The sequence below is a fragment of the Mixophyes fleayi genome, chromosome 5 (assembly GCF_038048845.1).
Source record: "Mixophyes fleayi isolate aMixFle1 chromosome 5, aMixFle1.hap1, whole genome shotgun sequence".
Lineage (NCBI taxonomy): Eukaryota > Metazoa > Chordata > Amphibia > Anura > Limnodynastidae > Mixophyes > Mixophyes fleayi.
In genome coordinates this window covers 8,289,960-8,312,517 of record NC_134406.1, presented here as the reverse complement: position 1 = coordinate 8,312,517, position 22,558 = coordinate 8,289,960, and the positions used below count along the sequence as shown (strand labels likewise).

At 42.3% G+C, this 22,558-nt stretch overlaps 1 protein-coding gene across 9 annotated transcripts in view; it reads right to left on the bottom strand.

Moving 5' to 3' along the window:
* The window catches only part of PTK2 (protein tyrosine kinase 2), a 145,335-nt gene that overhangs the window by 21,346 nt on the left and 101,431 nt on the right, over nucleotides 1-22,558 (bottom strand). For 6 of the 9 annotated variants that reach the window (XM_075211668.1, XM_075211665.1, XM_075211660.1 and 3 more), the window contains 10 exons: nucleotides 17,502-17,519; nucleotides 16,153-16,209; nucleotides 15,227-15,247; nucleotides 13,092-13,189; nucleotides 11,910-11,994; nucleotides 9,425-9,525; nucleotides 7,930-8,045; nucleotides 7,019-7,119; nucleotides 4,734-4,823; nucleotides 838-1,042 (listed from right to left, as the gene is read on the bottom strand). In XM_075211668.1, the coding sequence (XP_075067769.1) occupies nucleotides 838-1,042; nucleotides 4,734-4,823; nucleotides 7,019-7,119; nucleotides 7,930-8,045; nucleotides 9,425-9,525; nucleotides 11,910-11,994; nucleotides 13,092-13,189; nucleotides 15,227-15,247; nucleotides 16,153-16,209; nucleotides 17,502-17,519 (892 nt within the window). The remainder of the gene's footprint in view (nucleotides 1-837; nucleotides 1,043-4,733; nucleotides 4,824-7,018; nucleotides 7,120-7,929; nucleotides 8,046-9,424; nucleotides 9,526-11,909; nucleotides 11,995-13,091; nucleotides 13,190-15,226; nucleotides 15,248-16,152; nucleotides 16,210-17,501; nucleotides 17,520-22,558) is intronic. The other 3 variants (XM_075211661.1, XM_075211663.1, XM_075211664.1) reach the window with 3 other exon arrangements.

The following is a 22,558-nucleotide window of genomic DNA, read 5'->3' as shown; positions in this document are numbered from 1 at the left end:
ACATCTCCACTCTTCAAACCCGCAGGAAACTTGCAGCTTGATACATTTACCCCCAGGCATAACCTGCATAGCGGGCCGCAGCATATCAGGCCACACCCACTGCGTCATCACACAGCTTCATCAGGTGATACAATGACAGTCCCAGCCACAGTAACCATGCGTGTGCATGTAAAATTCGCCAGATATGCGGCTCCAGTCTTCCCTGCCCCAAGGAAGAGACCTCCACCAAACACCCAAAAATGAGCCAATCCATTCTATAAACATACAAAAAGTGGAACTGTCTTTTAAGGACTACGGGGCTGATACAATTAGCAGCGAGGTGCGTAGAGCTTCCGATATTCCAGGTGTTTTGATGATCTTCACTCATCTTCGCCTCGTACCTCATAGAGGTGTGAGCAGAGATGAGCAACGTTTTCATTACCATAACTGCTGGTGGTCTGCGCATAAACACAGCGCGCAGGTCTATTACAAGCCCTCGTAGCCCCTACGTGTGTCTGCAACTATTTAAAAAGAAACTCCTGAAAAATAGAAGACAACTTAAAAATCCTTTTTATCAAATAAATCTCCTGTGCACCATCCTATGTAGGGGAACCCTGGTTTAGGAGATGTTCCTGCCGGCCTGAGCCGCAATTCACAGACTAACAGCTGGGAAAGCATGAAAGTAAAGCTGCAGACGTCGAGAGGCTTCAGTTGGAGCCATTCTCCAATCAACTACGCTGACAAACCTTTCTACTGTCCGCAATCCACTTCCAGAAGGGTAAAACAATAATACATTTAGGTGGAGGACCCCTTTATGTAGACCATACAACGAGATCACCCCCAGTATCCCGCTCTTACCTCAGTTGTGCTTTGAGCTCAGTAAATCGCGGCCGCCGACTGGGGTCGTACGCCCAGCACTTCGTCATAAGGCTATAGAGAGTGGGGGGGCAGTTGGGCGGCATCGGAAGGCGCTCGCCGTTCTCTATCCGACCAATCACGTCGTTGTTCTTCACCCCCTGGAAAGGTTTCACGCCATACATTAAGATTTCCCACATGCACACGCCTGCAAGGATGTGAGGAGAAAGGTTTCAGGAAGACACAATACCAAAACCTCTGCCCCCGTCTTCAACAGAGTCACTCTCTGTATTAGAGAGTACAGACACAGAGGATAACACCAACACTCAAGGTCTGCAGCAAAGACGTCAAGTACACATAGAACAAGACAATCATATACTGTCTGAAAGCTACGATGGATAAGACAGTTCTAAAACGGTCAGTAACAGTTCTTGTGACATCAACTGTCAGTAATTATTAGAAGATGAAGAACCAGCAATGACGATATTTCTACAGTAGGCGGCAGAGTCTCCCCAAAAGAGATGATTGAAACCCAATGACCGGGCAAATCTGATATCAGAAAACACCAGACACACACACATTATAATATATATATACACATACATACATACATACATACATACATACATACATACATACATATATATATTCACACACACACACACACACACACACGTTACTGTTCCCATACTAATCTAAGACTAACCATTCGAGACCACTTATACATTTTGTTATGTTGCAGACGCTTACAGACAGGAAGTGGGGAGCATAAATAGAAAAAATGTTATATCAATGAATTGTACAAGTATTATTTATATGTATATTATACTTGTATAAAGCATGGATGAAAGCGTGTGTGATATAAAGAGGAAAGTGCTGGAAGTTATTCTGGCTATTAGAAGCCCCCCCGGGCTAGCACTTTGGCACAGCTCTAACAGGCCGCTGATTTGTATATTTCATCTAAAGTGGAAGAATTAGACACTATGTAACAGGCTGAACATACAGATGGGGATTCTCTCGTTTCTCCATAAAAGGACACTTCTTGTATGGAGTAAACAAGTCAGCGGATTATTTCTCCTAAGTGAATCATTTCTCAGGCTGGCACCCGGCGCGTTTATCTGACTACGAAGAGAGTTTATATTTTCTATATTTTAATTCCAAAGAAATAACACATCATCCACCTGACCGGGAGGACTAGGTCAACGTACATCGCTCCATTACCCCAAACAGTTCTCAGATGTGACCAGAAAAATGTTTAACCATCGCGTGACCAGACATGGGCTGAAAACTCTATTTACCCCAAAGTCTGGCATTAACCATTGGAGGACGGGGCTGTCAATGACGGATACAAAATAGAACATTAATTTGCTTAGACTATGAAATAAAAGTTCTGCTAATATGAATGAAAGCAAAGCCTGACATTAGGTCTGGTCATGGAGGGCTACATTCCATCTTACCCCTTCCCCGCACCCTCCGATAGCCACTGGCTGAGAGCACAAGGGATAGAATCACAGACTGGACGGTGCCATTACCATAGTGACCAGCAGCTTGACAGAGGAGAGGGTGGGGATATGATGTTACCATAGTGACCAGCAGCTTGACAGACAGAGGAGAGGGTGGGGATATGATGTTACCATAGTGACCAGCAGCTTGCCAGACAGAGGAGAGGGTGGGGATATGATGTTACCATAGTGATCAGTAGAGTGACAGACAGCGGAGAGGGTGTGGATATGATGTTACCATAGTGATCAGTAGAGTGACAGACAGCGGAGAGGGTGTGGATATGATGTTACCATAGTGACCAGCAGTGTAACAGACAGAGGAGAGGGTGTGGATATGATGTTACCATAGTGATCAGTAGAGTGACAGACAGCGGAGAGGGTGTGGATATGATGTTACCATAGTGACCAGCAGCTTGCCAGACAGCGGAGAGGGTGTGGATATGATGTTACCATAGTGACCAGCAGCTTGCCAGACAGCGGAGAGGGTGTGGATATGATGTTACCATAGTGATCAGTAGAGTGACAGACAGAGAAGAGGGTGGGGATATGATGTTACCATAGTGATCAGTAGAGTGACAGACAGAGAAGAGGGTGGGGATATGATGTTACCATAGTGACCAGCAGTGTGACAGACAGAGGAGAGGGTGTGGATATGATGTTACCATAGTGATCAGTAGAGTGACAGACAGCAGAGAGGGTGGGAGATATGATGTTACCATAGTGACCAGCAGCTTGACAGACAGAGGAGAGGGTGGGGATATGATGTTACCATAGTGACCAGCAGTGTAACAGACAGAGGAGAGGGTGGGGATATGATGTTACCATAGTGACCAGCAGTGTGACAGACAGAGGAGAGGGTGTGGATATGATGTTACCATAGTGATCAGTAGAGTGACAGACAGCGGAGAGGGTGGGAGATATGATGTTACCATAGTGACCAGCAGCTTGACAGACAGAGGAGAGGGTGGGGATATGATGTTACCATAGTGACCAGCAGTGTAACAGACAGCGGAGAGGGTGGGAGATATGATCAATCTCTTTATTCCCACATCCCATATAGTGTCACAGCAGCACAGAACATTTATTTTGTAGTGAAGGGTGATGCAACTAATTGTGCATAAACATAGGAGCCCCCCCCCCCTCCCCTAATCTGACTGCGCTGCAGGTAAACCTTACTATGTGTACCTTGCTGCAAGGCTTACTGGTATTCTTTTGCAATGTACCCTGTGGTCTGTCCCCTGCCTGGCAACCACTAATACAGTTCTATGTCACGGAAGGGGCAGAGTCAGCAGGCTTTCTAGAGATATAAAGATACTGCATTCAGTGAGATATGGGGCATGTAACCGAGAGGTGAAAATAAATAGATATCCGGGACAGTCACCTGTCAAAAATTGCATGAGTCATATTTGGGGCGATAAACAGTAATTTGTAATGAAATTAATTTTTTATGCAAGTACATTTTAAAAAACCAATATAAAACATTTCTATATCATTATACCGAATAAAGTAATTTTTATAAATATTCCCTCCACCACTGATTATATGTTAACTGACTTTTCACTGTCTGTAAATCATAACATTTACTTAAACTTTAACACCATATTTCTGTGTAAGTGTCATTGTTCCAATGTGGTTTATCAGGCTACGTACACACTTGTTATTAAGGGGGGGGCTCCTATGTTTATGCACAATTAGTTGCATCATCATCATTTATTTATATAGCGCCACTGATTCCGCAGCGCTGTACAGAGAACTCACTCACATCAGTCCCTGCCCCTTTGGAGCTTACAGGCTAAATTCCCTAACACACACACACAGACTAGGGTCAATTTTGATAGCAGCCAATTAACCAACTATTATGTTTTTGGAGTGTGGGAGGAAACCGGAGCACCCGGAGGAAACCCACGCAACACGTGGAGAACATACAAACTCCTCACAGGTAAGGTCATGGTTGTTATCAATACTTCCTAAAACGGATGTAATCCACATTGCAGTCACTTTGTGCTGCGCCTCTGACGTAAAAGGACATTGTAATCTTCACCAAGTCAACGTGGAAGCGCTTCGGTAAATGAGGTGCGATTAAGAAGCGTTTACAATTAGCTCCCATTGAGATAAATACAAGTTTTCAAATGCACTTGAGCGGAACAAGAAGTGTACAAGACACAGCAGCGTAATCACAAGTTTAATATGGGTAAATATGCACCAACTCATTAGGCACAATGATTCTTATCTCCATATCCGTTTAAATATGCTAAAGCTGCACTAGAACACATCTTAAACACAGAATTGTAATGCTTGGTGTATGCAGCCTTAGTATACAAGATGTTACAATGCAGAACAGCCTCAAAGTCTTAACTACAGACAACAAGTATGAATGAGAAACAGCCCCTCACTCACCGAACATCCAGACATCACTGGCAGAGGTAAAACGCCGGAAGTTAATGGACTCCGGAGCCATCCATTTAATGGGCAATTTACCCTTAGAAGCTACCAAAACAAAAATAAGGAGAAAAACCCGTTATTCACCGACATGTTCTCCTATACGGAAACTAAGAGTGATCATATACGCACAACTGAGCAATTTACACCAGGGGGTAAATGTATCAAGCTGAGAGTTTTCCAGCGGGTTTGAAAAGTGGAGATGTTGCCTATAGCAACCAATCAGATTCTAGCTCTCATTTTGTAGAATGTACTAAATAAATGATAGCTAGAATCTGATTGGTTTTTCAAACCCGCCGGAAAACTCTCAGCTTGATACATTTACCCCCAGATCTTCTAAACTGCAGATGTTGTCCTAATTCTTAGTTCAGGATGCAAAAAGAAAATCCAAAAAACAGAACAGAAAACATTGAGAAACTTATATGAAAATGTAGCAAAACTTTTAGAAAATTTGCTGCAATTGCATAAAAATCCCCCTGCCCCAAATCCCCGAGCCAAATCCCCAACCCTCGCTGTTACTTATCATAACGATGAAGCTATTTGTCACTATGATGCACCAATACGAGTCCCATCCCTTTAATGGCCAGGAGCTTAAAGCAGCCGGCAGTTTTTAATGGTTCTAGTGGATGAAAAGGATTTATAGAAGCCAGTGAAAGGTTTGCAACAAGAATATCATTAATCAGCTATCTAGCAATGTATTTACAAATACAAAGGTAAGATAGAAAAATAGGTTTCTTGGGCCATTAAGCACCCAGTATAAAATAGTTGTAAAAAAGCTCTTTCCTATAAAGCATAATGTAGAGAAATCAACTAGACCCTATGAGGTTTAGGTACAGCAGGGAAAGACCATCTCCAATATGATACTTTCGTACTGTCTGAACACGGGGATAAGTAAAGCTGGGTACACACTACAGGGTTTTTGTCCAATAATCGTCTCAAGCAGCCGACATACGACCGCTTGTTCGAAGGTCGGGTCATTGTGTGTAGTGACACGATGGTCAAAAGTCTGCCCAAATGGACGATTATCGCCTCATTTGGTTGGTCGTACCGTTCAATATTTTCATTCCAATCTCGTTTCCTTGTGTAGTGTGTATAAACATTCGACCAATCCACGACAATCCCCCGATACGTCCTCGACCTGGGGGGCGTGTGTATGTAAATTTGTGATGCCTGTACCAGTCCCATGTGGTGTGGTCTCCGCGTATCACTGACTTGTGTTTTGTATAGTAGATGTGTATTGCACCTGTCTGGCTGCAAGACCATTGCACTTGTATAAAAGCACGTGTGTTATTACCCTTTGCATCTATATTGGGAATCTATTCATATTTACCTTTTAAAAACTTTTAATATTATAAACTATTCAACTTATAAAGTCATATTAAACTTTATTAACTAATATTTGTAAAATACCCAGAATCTGGGTTGTTGTCCCGTATCTCCTGTAGCAGGGGCATATGAGAGAACGTGTCTCTCCTCTTGAACCAATCTTTGCTCCAACAAGATCTACTTTCTCCTTCTTTTTCTTTGGTTCCGTACCTGCAGTCTTCTTTCACAGCAAGCAGGAAAAGTGCAGTTGCTTTTTCTTCTTCTACTGTATCCATTGTAGGTTTACAAAGAGGAATGAATGCAGAGACAGTGTTGCCTTCTCTTTTTATGTGGTTTTGGGTGTTAACTATAGTGAAAGCTCTGCCCCTTTAGGCTAATGTCTTTGGTATATCGTTACATGCCCTGCAAATGATGCTTCAGTGTGTACGAAATTGCAATCATTGCTCACGACAACATGGCTGTAAAAAGTCGCTAAAGGGACGTCCGCTCTTCCCTTTATCGTCTAAAACAAGGCTAGTGTGTATGCAGTCCATGGACCGAGCGATCGGACCATCGATTGGATGTAAAATCGATCGGCATTAAAAGTTGGTGGAAAATTCTGTAGTGTGTACCCAGCTTTACTTATACGTGGGATAGTTTATCACCCAGCTCATGGGTCCTCAACTCCAGTCGTTAAGTAGCAGCAACAGGTCATGTTTTCAGGAGATCATTAATCATACACAGGTGATTTCATCTACTTTGCTGGGTCAGTATTTATCCCGCCAGTTTCCACAGACAGAAATCCTGAAAACATGACCTATACATTGATGATTGGAGGTGTAGTATGAGCATATTAGGAAGCGCTGACGTTCACTGTGACCATATAAAAGTACTGCTCCGACGGGACATCGGCAGTAATCCTTTCTAGGTCTTCTTACCTTTATAGTAAGTACTGTCTTCCATATACCGGGAGAGCCCAAAATCTCCCAACTTCACGCAGTCAGACGTAGAGACCAACACGTTCCTAGCAGCGATATCCCTGAGAAATAAAGAATCATTCTTCATATAAACCTACGTAACATATCAACCGCACTATTACACCAGTGAGATGCAGATATCAAGTTACTATAATTTAAAATAAAGAGAACAAACATGTTTGTGGGGTCGGCCGTTGTTTCAGACTGACTCCGTATTTCGGATAATGCAGCAGCCTATCAATTCACTGGGAAGTAGTGACCTCACAGAATGCAGCCTATCAATTCACTGGGAAGTAGTGACCTCTCAGAATGCAGCCTATCAATTCACTGGGAAGTAGTGACCTCTCAGAATGCAGCCTATCAATTCACTGGGAAGTAGTGACCTCACAGAGGCATTCTGCGAATTGATAATCTGCATTCTAATATTTCTCTATATAGGTTCCTGGGTGCACAGAAGACACTACATTGGTGTTTATACACAGATAAGCCCGGTAAGAACACAGCTGCCCCACCCTAAGGTTGAATAACCACATTTAAAAAATACACTATAGAAACATTTTTTTTTTTTTTTAAATAATTTATATTAAACCAAGTATTAAGTTGTCAAAATATGTGAATTTATTTTAAGAATGGTAAAATGTGACATTCAACAAATGTATATGAGTACAAACAATCCCCAGCAGGGGGCGATGTGCGTTTGCACACTGGGATTCATTTACATGCTTGATGAAGAAAAACAAAAAAAACTACATTTTAAATGATTTATTGCAAGTTGGTTTATGTTAAAAATCTCTAAAGTGTTTTCAGGCTGATTTTTAGGTGTAATCCCATTAAACAGGCACAGAACAATTGCACGTATCCATCCCTCTTACCTATGTACAAATCGTTTGCTCTCCAGGTAGGCGAGCGCCGTGCTGAGCTGGTAGGCGTACAGGATCAGCGATGCCAGATCCAGGTTGTATTTTCTGACTTGTAAGAACGATCGCAGCTATTAACGAACAAGGAAACGTGTAAATAACACAAAAAATGTAGAGAGAACCTTAGTGGCGTTTTGGCAGTAAAATAAGATGTCAGGAATATTGCACTGAAATATTTTCCACCTGTTTGTTTTATCTACATTGAACCAGGAATGACTTTTGTTGCAAGAGATTCCGGTTGATCTTCCCTATCGCCTACAGATCCAATGTAAACTGGATCTAGTAGAACCTGTAAGCTAGCTCTCCTGGATCTATTAGTAAGAGCTGGGAGTGAAAACCAGATTCAGGATTCGGCCGGCACTAGGTATATGTCCTTAATCTAACACATTTGGAGTACATAGCGTTTATTGTTAACGCTGTGAGTAGTGATCTCGGGGCTGTTGGCAGGTGCCCAACGATGACTTGCGCTCGGAAGACAGCAAGGCTGCCATCTTTAATGGCCATCTATAAAACAGCCCGTAACTAAGAAGGGGGTTACGTTACACTGACAATCTCACTCACACAACGCGTTTCGTAGACATTTTCTGGAAAGTGAGAAGACCGAGATGAGATAAAGTTGTTATGTTGGCTTGCAGTCTATAGCTGGTATTTCATTCAAAAGTAAGTTATGCTCAAGTCAATAAATGTAGCTTTTCAGAGAAATTGATCTCTGAGCAGAATCACTGATGTCTTATTTCTTATTTTTTTTGTAGAAAATGAAAGAATTACTACTACTATTCTAGTATCCCACAAGGAAAACATCTGATACACTAACAAGGACTTTTTTTATAAATAAAAGCTCCACAGCAAAACCTTTATCTAGGGCACCGCTTCCTTACTATCCATTTTGCCTGTACTGTGGTCTACATTCTAATAAAAACATTAAAAAACCCATTTGGTCTTATCTTCTCTGGTCTTCATAGCTGCAAGAAAACTATGGACCCGCTTGGTGGAGAGAAAAAAAAAAAAATATTGAAAAGGTAACTACAGAAGCTGCAATTCCTCCCAGTAACTGAGCATGCTCCCTGTAGCTCCATGTAGCTCCATGTAGCTCTCTGTAGCTCTCTGTAGCTCTCTGTAGCTCTCTGTAGCTCTCTGTAGCTCTCTGTAGCTCTCTGTAGCTCCCTGTAGATTAATGGTTTAGGGGCTGAGATACGACGTACAGGAAATGGATTTGTTTTCAGTGTTTCCCTGTAGTATTCCTCTAGAGTCACCCTACACTAATATTTTGGAACTATTCACCGTCCCTCAGTAATTTTTATCAGCAATGTACACTGGTGATTTAGGAGCAGCTTTACAAAAGATGCAAGAAAGTAAAGGGATCGTCAAGTAGTATTTGCATCAAATGTCCCTTTATTACCATACTCTACTTCATGTGCATATAAGGCTGATTAATACGGAAATTACTAACCTCTCCCAGGGTACAAAGCTCCATGATTATCCAGACAGGGTTTTCTGTGATCACCCCAATTAGTTTCACAATATGTGGGTGGTCAAACTGTCGCATCGTTACTACAGAGAGATAGATAACACATGGCGTTAATTAATAAACCATTTTAAACCTATTATTGCTAAATGACCAAAGATCACAGGACTTTAATTAGGCTATACAAATTATTAGAAAACGAGGGAAGTGATAAATGAATACCGACAAAACAATGCAGTTACTTCAATGATATTTACAGTTTGCTGTCCCTCCCATTCATTATAATACTTATTATGGACGGTGCAGCGTTTAGCATTGCTGTCAGGGTTACCCAGTGTTATCCGGGTGGATTTTGAGTGTCCCAGTTTCCTTCCACATTCTAAAGACAGCGATAGTATAATTGTCCCTAGGGTATGTGTATATTATCACAGAGTAGAACTACTAAAGGTCAGTTTACTGCAAATAGAACAATAAAATAAGAATCCTGATAAGTACATTTGTACAGTCTGCATTAATCATGGTTCTAATTACTGATTCTATAGTAGTTTAGTTGATGACTAAGGGTCTGATTCAGTAAGGAACGTAAATGCAGATATGCGCCGTATTTTGTGTAAAATGCCCAGAACAGGACTATATGCCAGAGAACGCAGCAACATACCGTCTTCAAGCGTAAAGGACCCTTACGACAGCCAATGATTTCAAGGGCGGGTCGGGGGGAGTCACATCAACTGTATGAAAGTGATGGTTTATGTGGGGGAGGGGGGATATTGCAGATATCGTTCTTGCACAAACATGAATTTTGGATATTACCATTTCAGGAATAAATCAATGACTAGTTAGCAAACGTGCTGAAATGCAGACAGGATGAGGAATGGAATGACACACTGTAACCTCACGCTAATTACACATCCTAATTACAGAACTGTTCATCCATCAGACCCTGCAGCGTGACGCCTTCCTCTCAGTGCAACCCCCTCCGCCCCAGAACTGGGCAGGAGAGACACGTTGTATAGAAAGCATAAAATATTTATATATAAATGTATTTAAGAGGACATATAACTATCCTGACAGCTCACTGAACAGGACTGTGATGATTCAGAAGCCGTAGGATGGAATTCATCTATATCTCATTAATATGTTAACGAGCGGTACTGCCTGTTGTCAGCCACTGGCCAATCAAACGTATCAGCAGCTGTTACAATGTGACCGGAGAGTTCTGAGCACATTCCTGCAGCTACCTGGAGGCAAAATGCCCTTCCCAGGTATGTAGGAGATAAGCAGATCTTGTGTCAACACGGAGCCTCCAGAAGCAGTTAGACAGGAATTCTAATTCACGGAGGAAGGTTTTTGTACTTGAATACTAAACACAGACACAGTTTGTCCTAACGAAACCTTTCTACACTTTTACATTTCCCTGGGCCTCCACCCCCCTCAGGTGGTAATGCTGAAGATTTACTAATACACACAACATACATAATATAAATTACTGCAAATTCCTCCCCCATACCTTTTATCTTACATGGAAGTTTGGGCTCCCCCCCCCCTGCTCTTATTTCACAACTATTTTTTCTGGTCCCAAATGCAAAATTTGGGATTGACTACAGCATGACACATCTGCCTGTCACATGGACACACACACGTGTAACATTTACAACACCAGCACGATGTAAGATGATGGAACGACGCGGGTCTCTCAGCAGACTTCTATGGGTGACACACGGGCTGATCCCGCCTCTCAGTTGACGTCTGTGGGTGACACACAGGCTGATCCCGTCTCTCAGTAGACTTCTGTGGGTGACACACGGGCTGATCCCGCCTCTCAGTTGACTTCTGTGGGTGACACACGGGCTGATCCCGCCTCTCAGTTGACTTCTGTGGGTGACACACGGGCTGATCCCGCTACTGACCATCGACAGGTTCAACCAATAAACTCGGCCACACATGCAGATGGCTAAATCGGACAATCCGTCCTATCGTCTTTCTGGGTTTAGCCCTAGAGAGCTTCTGGCTTAAATCACGGCCCATTAATGCGGTCTGAAGATGGGCGCACACGGACAGATCATGGCCATCTTCCGCCATATGCAATAATGATGGTTGGATAGGAATATATTTTGGCATCTCATGCGTTCTGTGGACACAGATACCGCAATACTGGGCCAATCCCCCAATGCTGCTTTATAGATGAAGAATTGGATATCTCCAATAGTCTTCTGAATACGTCTTGTTACATATCTGTGAATTCTACGAACGGTCCTTTCATATTCCAGCTCCCTAAGACTTGTAGTCAGGGCTGTATGTAAGTTACACAGCGCATCAAGTTCAACATAAAACCACTAATTGCAGGTGTTTTCTAAGAGTCATTAAGGAACAAACAACTGAATTATATACCCCGACCTTCTCTAGATGCAGAAGGAAGAGTTTGTATCAGGACAGTGAGTGACAACACCACAGATGTAAACATGACACTTACAGGCCTCTTGTAAGAACTTCTCCCGAACACTGTCGGATGTGCAGTTCTTACACGTTTTGATTGCGACCGACAAAGCCGGATTCTCCTGCGGAAATAAAACAGTCTTAGAAACATCCCATGTGGACGGCAGTCTGTGGAACAGAGGACTAACTCCTACATATACTAGAAGTCGCCTCTGTACCACAGGACAAACGTCCGGGGAAAGTATAAGTACACAACCTATAGCACAATTACTGGGGGTCACACAGCGAATTCATCGGCATTGTAGCAGTATATGTAAATATATAGATTTGTATAAACGCAGCGTTTACCCCCAGCGGATCTGTGTCATTATTAAACACATTTTTACCTACAAATATCATAAGTTGAAATTTGTGGCAGACTTTTTATATCATCGTTTATTATTTATCTGCCTGAGGTCAGTGTCTCCGGTATGTAAAGGAGACGGAAGATTTAGCATTATTCAACAAGCACACATATTGTAGCTTCGGCCAGAGGATAGTGGGGAGATAATCTGCAACAATGCTTTTCTGCTTTTATCACACAGTCATTTAGATAAACCCTTCTTAAAGAACGAGGGCACAGTGGTTAGTATTGCTTCCGCACAGCGCTGAGGTTGTGGTTTCCATTCTGACCACGGTCCTGTCTGTGTGGTGCTTGTATGTTCACCCCGTGTTTGCGTGGGTTTCCTCCGGGTGCTCCGGTTTTCTCTCACACTCCAAAAACATACTGGTCGGTTAATTGGCACGTGTGTGTGTTAGGGAATTTAGATTGTAAGCTCCAATGGGGCAAGGACTGATGTGAACAAATATTCTCTATACAGCGCTGTGTAACACGAATGGTGCAATACTAATAAAGGAAAACAAATAATAAATAGAGGATTTAAAGGCACCAGTGTATCTAACGTTGGCCGGATAATGTTGTAAGTGTAAACAACATTATTTCATGCCTGCCATAAAGACAGACAATAAAACACAGTGTTTCCCATTGTGTGTGAAATACAGACACACTTCATACCCATAGAAAGTTCCAAGCGCGCTATTAAATGCAGATGGTGATCCCACGCCCATGGACAAAACGGCCGAGCTCCGTTTACAAACAATGACATCACACACACGGTGTTTGTGATTGGTAGATGTCTGCAGAGTGAAGGTGAAATCTAACCACCAAGCGGACACTTACCGGACTCATGTAAACTCCCTGGTGTACATCCCCAAACTGTCCCTCACCAATACATCGCCCCAGCTCGATCCGGTCCCTTTGGATCTCGTAGTCGCCGGCTGTTGAGATAGAAATCTATTTTAGAACAGTGGAACCATCAGACTGACGGACATAACATGGTCACACAGTGATTATATACACCACACAACACGGAGCAGATGTGATATCCTCCCCTGCAGGAACACCACGCCAGAACAGAGGAATTAGCGTTTACACTGCATCGATCACAAGCAACATCATTGCACATCACAGGAATAACATCACAGCCAGGTTTATATAACTATTACCGGTGGATGAGAAACGTGATTTATACATAATGCACCTGTACCACAACGGGGCAATAATACCCAACCCCACACTGTCCAATAAAGGCCCCGGAAGAGACTGGAATCCTGGTGACTGATGGGGTAATCACGGATACTTATGGCAGAACAATGTGGCTTTTAAAACCCCAACCCTAGGGTGTAATAAAGGTTCTGCAGAAGGATCGCTGTAGGACAGACCTGCTTGATGGAAGATCTTCCAATCGCAGCATCACAAATATAAAAGACTAAGTCATGGGCTGACTTAAGCTGGGTACACACTACAGGTTTTTCGTCCAATAATTGGACAAATCAGCCGACATCCAACTGTTTGGTCAGATATCGTGTAGTGTGTATACTTACACAATAATCTAAAGTCGCCCCAAAGTGCCGATCATCGTGTCGTTTGGTTGGTCGTACTGTTTAATTTTTGCCGACCAATCACCCTCCAATCCTGCAGTGTGTATGAATTCACCCGACTATCGGCCAATAATGTATCTCAGAGTGACAGGTCTCAGTCTGCCTGCTGCTGATCTTGTCATGATCCACGGTCGCTGTCAACTGTCTGCAGCTGTTTTTCTTTAGAGAAGAGACTGATATCGATGGTAGGAGCTGCTCCCCCCTCTCTCCCCCTTCAAATGTAGTCTTAACCCTCTGTGTGCTGGCTGGAACGGATAAGATTAGTGCAGCATGAGGAGATTAGAGCAGCGTCCATCCGTTCCTGGGGTTAAACTTCAGCTGCCGGAGATAAAGCTGTCACACAGAATTTACGGCCAGTTTACAGTTCTGCACTCGGCACAGTGCTGTGTCAAGACAGGCTGCCCAATACAATTGCCGGCCGCTGAACATCTCTCAATGAATTAAGACCTGAGCTGTCACTTGCCTCTTATGGACTACCTTGCAGCCGATAATTTTGACAGATAAAGCGCAGAGATCTGATGATAATCGTGTATAGTGTGTACACGTCAATCGGTATGCTGATCAGGATTTTTTTTAATTTATTCTGTTGTTGGTATATCGTTAATCGTTTACTTCTCTGTAGTGTGTACCCAGCTTAATGTGTATTTAAATGGGCATAGACAGTAAATCTGGCATTGTCATCAGGACCAACACTAATCCTAAATGTTTTATACAAGACGATTACTAGAAACACCCAAAGAATCAGGTTATAGAACAGACTTATTACTGGGAAACGTAACGAGATCATGTATCCTTTCCAAAATCAAATTCTGACAATGGGACTTAACATATATTTTGTCCATGCTAAAACACAGTTTCCTGTTGGATGAATTAGTATCTCACATTTAGTGACTACTGGATGTTATTTTTAAGGAAATCTGATCGCATAAAAGATGAAGGATACAGATTCAATATTCCTAAACGTGGCCCATAAATACTTATATTCCTGGTCACACGCAGCTCGGTGGCTGCGGACCGTCCTGCTCAACTATGAAAGAATAACAGATTATGTGCTATTGTCATGTAGGGTTTATTAACGGGTGAAGTTATTCGTTTGTTGTGACGTATGACCGACTGGTCTCTCCCATTTTATTCTTATGTCTGAATTTGCTGTTCCTCCTAATGTGTTATATAAACATCTACAAATAAAGCTTTAACTTTTCAAAGCAGAATTAAAACCTATAAAATGAATGGTCAATTGATACAAACTAAAAATATAAAAACAAAAACTTCATAAAAACCAACATAGCAAAAAATAAAATAAAAAAAACCACAATAATTCAGGCGGCACTTCAAACACAGCAGGCACAAAAGGATGACACACAGACCCGTTACCTTCATCTAATCCATAGCTTTCTGAATGGCATTTAGAGAGGGGATAGAAAGAGAAGCTGCCTTTACAAAATGACAAATGCACATTACATAAAACAAGCATTGGGTGGGGATTACAAATCACGTTCTGCTCGGCCAACGTCAACAGATTAACCTTTAACGTTTATGGTTTATGATATCGTACACTTCCCCTAGTTTTTATGTTTGTTTTGTATCTATCTAACCGAAATATTAAGTCATAACTGTACAAAAACTATCGTTATAAGATTTACCGAGCTTGGCCGCAGAGCTCACTATTCAGGAGAAGTGCCGTTACTGTATTCTCTTCTCCCATAACCCCTTCAGGTTTTCCCAGAGCCTTGCTGCAAATCTTATTTACTTTACAAGACCCCCCCCCCCCCTCCAAGTGCTGCAATTCTGTGTTTATAAAGATATAAAGAGGGAGCAAACTGGTAAAATGGAGATTAGATTCTGCCAACGGCTCCTTATATAATTCTAAAAATAACTGTATAATCAACTTTCAAACTACCCCCCAAACTACTAGCTAAAATATGTATGCTATTTGGAGATTGAATGTATAGACTACATATATTCCAGTGTATTAATTACTGGTGTTATCTATATTCTACCCGTAACTTATATATAATGGAGGGGCTGCCTTTCAATACACAAGGAACTACAGTCTCAGATTTAGCCCAAAAATCAGCTTTCTTCAATATGTGGAGCAGATGAAGATATAGAGCGACGTTTTAGTAGAGCGCCAAACCGAACTATCCTTTATGCTCCAGGACAAAATCGGATCTCAACAAGAGCTCTGCGTTCAGCCAATGGCTTTATCGAAGCGACCAAGTTATCCACCCTGCACAATAGGTCGGACAGTGACAGAGATAATGTTAGGATGAGACGACACACACGGGTGGGATACTCACTGGAAGGCATGGTGTACGTATCTTCTTCATCTATAATCTCTGCATAGTCGTCAGTTTCTGACAATACAAAACATCACATTTGTCAGTGACCAAAACAGGTTTATTTTTTTTTAAAAAGAAATCTAACGATAGACAGTAAATCACCACAAACACCAAACAGGGAAACACCCAGACATGATAGTTGTAGATTTATAGATCATTATTCCATCAGGACACCGATTAGCCTTAAATATTGATCGATCAATGGCTTTATCATCGCTCTTTTAGAATAGCAGCCTATGGCGTGAAAACTGCTCCGATACATTTACTATTACAAACTTTTTGATAAAACGGTTTAAAATTTGTAGTAGTGTAAGTCCCGGGATGAAAATTTCTAATACTAGCTTACTGAAACACTAATCGCTCTATAAAATAAAAACTAAAAAAAAAAAAAAAAAAAAAAAAAAAAAAAAAAAAAGACATTCTACAGAGGAAACACATGCAGCAAAACTAAGAGATGGGGTAATTAATATTGTTATATGCTAAAGGTTCAGAGCATGGCAAAAACAATCCTAGGGTTAAACAGCAAGGAAAGTCACTATTTGACATTCTATATCTCACTCTCAAAGGATGCTTTCTTTAACTGCTAAAACTGTCATGTCAGGGGGAGGTGCACTTCTGAGCAGGCAGAGTGTGACTGACAGGTTGGAAGACTTGCTATGCAGTATTGTGCTGTGTGTACTGTTGGATTCATACACAGGCTCATGGCGACTAATCTCACAGCTGTACAATTTCAGCTTTTTGACTTGTACCAGATACTGTTAAAGCTCTGTCCTAATGATGTGGAAGCAGCCTGTGATGGATAAAGGTCATTCTTTATAAAAACTTTACTAACAGAGCTGCAGAGAGAGTCAGGGTAACATGTATATAATGTTCACAGGGCTTAGTGATCAATGCTGGCTTCACAGACATCATTAACACGCCAGGCATACCTGCGTGGTCACCTACCACATGTAAAGTATCCAGCAAGCACGAACTAAAAAGAACCCTGTTCTAATCTGCAACTAAACCTCAGTGTTACATCCTGTACACTAGACACAGACACTGGCAGAGATCCGACCAGACGCAGACTATTACTACACTGTTAGCGGTGCAGAGGATCATATTACTCGTCATAGGAAAGCAGCCTTGTGCCGTAGGGATAGTGTACCAGGAGCAGACCCCTGTGTTAGTGCCAATGTGTGCCAGGCCTGTGGGCAGCTGATAGGAGTGCACAGTGCAGAGTAAACACATCACGGATTACATGTATTTTATTAGACACAATTGATTAGTGAGACAAACAGAAGAAATGATTAAAGCGCAGGTATTACCGTCCCCACTAAACTCCTCTGCGGATCCAGGATGCATGCAAGGAAAGAGCAGAGAGCAGCGTGAGCCAAGAGAAATGCATGGAAGATAATATAATGCATCAAGGCAGTTAATCATTTAAAAAAAAACGCAAAACATCCTGCTGGTTAGAGACTGGATGCCACACGGCGGGCACCAGGTGAGCGGTTACCTGTGACGGTCACCTCCGCTCACGCGGGTCTATCACACAACTCCCAGAATACAAGATCACCCCCTTCCTCTGTGTCCGATGTGAGAGCAGACATCAGCATATAACGTGTGTGTGAATATCACAGCGTGGTGTGAGAGGGGGGCAGAGAGAGGCACGGGGCAGAGAGAGGCACGGGGCAGAGAGAGGCACAGGGCAGAGAGAGGCACAGGGCAGAGAGAGGCACAGGGCAACGCTTTATGGCACCATGTTTTATTTTTAAACCCAATTTTTTTTTCTCCTTTACAGACGGCTACATTATTGCTTCCAGATACTTGGCCAAAAATCTATAACGCACAGTCACAGCGCCGATACTGCCAATCAGATGTAAGCGCCGTCTACCTGGAGACGTGTGGCAGCACGGGGTCATAGAACCAAGTCCTAAGAGTTACATGCAGCACACGTGTGTAGTATCCCACAGCAACCAATAAGACATTTGCTTTTATTTGGCAAATGCACAAAACTAATTAGAGAAAATATCTGATTGGTTACATAACCTTTGTATCATGGTATTACAGTCAGTTACAAACAGTGGTGGCAGACATTGGTAAGACGGCAGAGCCCATACCTGTGACATCACTGATAGCATAGCCTATGACATCACAAGGAAACAATTATCAGCGATTGGTTGCGTCATCAGCGATGTCACAGTGACTGCTTGCGTCATCAGCGATGTTACAGCGATTGACTGCGTCATCAGTGATGTCACAGCTGTATTCAAGTATTTTTTCGACCCAGAATATTGCTGCCATGCAGAGTCCACAGTGATGTCACAGATTCATAGCGAACGACATTGGCTCAGGACACAACACGATACAACCACTGTAGGTAGGTGACCTCTGTATACGAGCGCAGACAAGAACCTACCTCCTACACTTCAGAACACACGCTAGAACTCTTATAGGAGTATGTGACTCTACGGTCTGTGTATTTACTGCACAGCTGGTGATTATTATTTTATTATCTCCCCTGACAAAGACCTACAAGCAGCCCCTGCACAGCTACTGGTAAGGTTATACGCTGCAACAAACCCCACTCCCCCCAGACAAATAACAGTGGAGTGAGCTCAGGAACAGCTGCTGCGCTAAAAGCTAGTAAAATGGCATTAATGACCTGAGAATAAATGACAGCTCCACAATGAAATACTAAACGGCAATTAACAAATTGTCTGTAACGAGTCAGATCTTCAAACACAAATGACTTGTACAAAAGAGTCATAAATCATAAGTCAATGTGGACAAAGGGCTCCTATGTGCCCAATATATAGGATATAAATAAAGTATAAGGAGAAGGGACCATTAGCAGCAGAAGCTGAACGGCTCCGACTCTGGGAGACGGATTTCTTGTAGCTTAAACCTATGGGGGGGTATCAGATGATCAGGTCTTAATTACCGGTCAGTTCACTAGTAATTAATGACATCACCGAGGTACTTCTTGCCTCGTGCCTCCCTAATGACCACAGTTCTTTGTCAGTTGAACCACGGCTCAGCCCAAAAAACCTGCTGCTTTCATGTGTGGATGACGTGATAGACTGAATAAAGTACATGTGTGACATCCTAACAGTGTATCTGCAGCATTACTGAATGTATCATCTCTGTCTCAACACCACAACAATGCAGAACGAGAAATCTGCAAAATAATAGAGCACTGGAAACGCTCTGACAACCTGTAGACAGAAAATTAAAGTCCTGACACTGATGGGCGATTGTATGCGATACTAAAACATTTATTACCCGATACACAGTGCAGAGGATGCCTCCAGATCTGCCTCCGGCATTAATACAGGATGATAATTACTGTAACACAAATCCTGCACATTGCCCATCTATAAGTGACTGTCTGTATAAAATAAATACACCAAAGACATAAAGTAGGACATGAGCTGTAACAATGTAGATCACCATGCATGTATTTTCGCTCTACTGCTGTGTAACACAGTATACAATGTATATTACCCTTCCCGATGCACCACAGCTAATTGTTAAAGCTTTTTGTTTTCCTACAGCACAGACCTAGAATTCCACACTTGACACATTTCAGCTGTATTAATATAAATCCTTCTTAAAGCGTAGACAAGATAATGCCCAGATACATTGTATCCCACACCATGCATGCAGAAATAGCGCTGGGTGTTTATCACTGTGGGTTAGCTGGTGGACAGCAGGGTGTTAGTGGACAGACGTTAGAGGCCGTGCAGTACCCTTCGGTGGAGAGTCATGGGAACAGAGGATGAATGGCAGAAAACACTTGGCTCTGTGAGCTCTAGACGGAGGGGGTGAAGTATCTGTACACACTAGTAAGACAGAAGAGGAGAGAGACGAGGGACACAGCGTTAACGAAACAATGGAAGTATCCAACAAAGGTGATCGCGTGACAGCACAAATATATATATATCTATTGTCACACAGCTGGTTTCTGGTTACACTTGTATCCAATGCAGATAGTACAGCAAAGCTATGTCATATCCAAGGGCGGCAGGAATAAACAACTAATAACATGACTGAAAAGCACAGAAATCAGAAAGATAAAGAGATATATTTAGGAGGTGGTCAGGGGGGAATTAAAGCCATCTAGAGGCCATCAATCATTTGAGAGCAGAAGAACAGAACTATTAATGTGACAAGCTTAACAGATGCACATGACGTTTGCTAAAAGGCAGAGAATTTTGTACAAAAACAGCAATTCCTCCTGTCCCATCTGTGCAGGTAATGTAAACGCTGGGTTCTGGCCAGACGCTGGGACACGCTCTAAAAGCGCAAGCTGTGGTTACCGCTTATCTGACCTAAGCACACAGATAAACTGTTCACTTCTCAACTACTGTTAACTCTTGTGACTTATAATAGAAGGGGTGATGGGGGGGGGGGGGGGATCTTGGGGTTCACCATTGCATTAAACGGGGGTCACATTTTTTCTAAACGGTCTGTTTGTTTAATTTGCCAGTGGCCTTCTCAAAGCCTCTGATAACTTTCCGGGAAAGGAGCACGTTCAGCAAGGACAAGGGGTTTCCTGAAACCAGAATAGAAGTAACAATGAACGGCCTGCGGCTAGAGGATTACTCACGAGGTTGGAATGCATCTTACATAGTGCACATCAGTGGTCAGCAGGGCCTTCCATCTAAAGTCCACACACAGCACTGTGACAATAACTGTGCAGTGTAGGGAGAGATCCGAGGGGACTCTGAACTAGACTCACAGGCATGTGGGGGAAGGTACAAATAATAATTTTTTTAGTTTTTTATATAATTTCACAGCTGTCACTCACACTAGCCCCGCCCACCACATGCAAGGAGATCCTGGAAGTTTCCAGTCTTACAATAATACGCCTACGTTGCTGGATTCAATATGCCTTGGAATGCATACCTGGCAATGCAATAGCCCTTGCCTACCACAAGATGGCAGCATAAAGCCTTGTGTATCTTCACCGCTATCAGAAAAATGTATTACAGTCATTAGTGATGATTTTCATAGATACAGCAACGCCACAACTACTGTAGTTTCAAAACAGATGTGAACATTCTCTATATACAGCAATATAGTATACAATATAAATGCTTACTTTACAATTATGTAAGAGACTTATTCTGCGCAATATGATCAGCGCTATATAAAGGATAATATTTATACATGTGAAAATAATAAATAGTTAACAAATGCTGATTACTGTTCTGCATTAGCAGCGTCCAGAGAGTCCTTTCTGGAAGTGTGGAACACTCTGCAGAATATGTTGTTACAGTCCTCCATCATTGTATCACCTCTGATGATCTCACAGCCCTCACTTACAAAAGTGGATTAAATGTATTAGTACGACATAAATATATGTTTATAATGCATTCCCCACAGGTCATAATGTGTCCAATATGATGGTAGTAGATATAGTAAAATTGTATCCAGTTCACGTCCTTAATCCTCCTGGAGGCACAGTGGCCTAGTGGTTAGCACTTCTGCCTCACAGCACTGGGGTCATGAGTTCAATTCCCGACCAAGGCCTTATCTGTGTGGAGTTTGTATGTTCTCCCTGTGTTTGCGTGGGTTTCCTCCATGTGCTCCGGTTTCTTCCCACACTCCAAAAACATACTCGTAGGTTAATTTGCTGCTATCAAAAATTGACCCTAGTCTGTCTGTCTGTCTGTCTCCCTCTTTGTCTGTCTGTGTCTGAGTCTGTGTGCGAGTGTGTGCATATATTAGGGAATTTAGACTGTAAGCTCCATTGGGGCAGGGACTGATGTGAATGAGTTCTCTGTACAGCGCTGCGGAATTAGTGGCGCTATATAAATAAATGATGATGATGATGATGATGAGGTTCTATATCTGGAACTGGATCAGTCACCTCGAATTTATCACCATTTGTTGCATTGTCTTTCTAAGATCACACAATAATGATACCACATCTCTACATTCCAGTGATGTTGAACGTTCCAAGTGACAGCAGAAATAGATCTGATAGTCTTTATAAAGAAATATACCCCATATCTCAGGAATACAAGCAACATCACAATATCTCATTCATGACGGTGGATTTCAGAGAGAAAATGAACAGTAAATTTGTTCATATTAAGACGCTGCACAATCACTTTCTACACATATTTTACTAGCAGGTCTAAGGAACGGCCATGGGCACAAATTTCGCCCTTACTTATGCCAAACTGTATATGGGACGATTTTGAGTATCAATATATTTGGCCCGCCCATTACACAGATAATCTCGTTGATATATGGAAAGGGGAACTGTGTATATTCAACATATATTTTTATTGCACCCCTATAATCTCACTTTTACTTGAACACCTAATTATTTTGGATCCCATCCTATCTACTTCTGTAGGCCAACAAAATT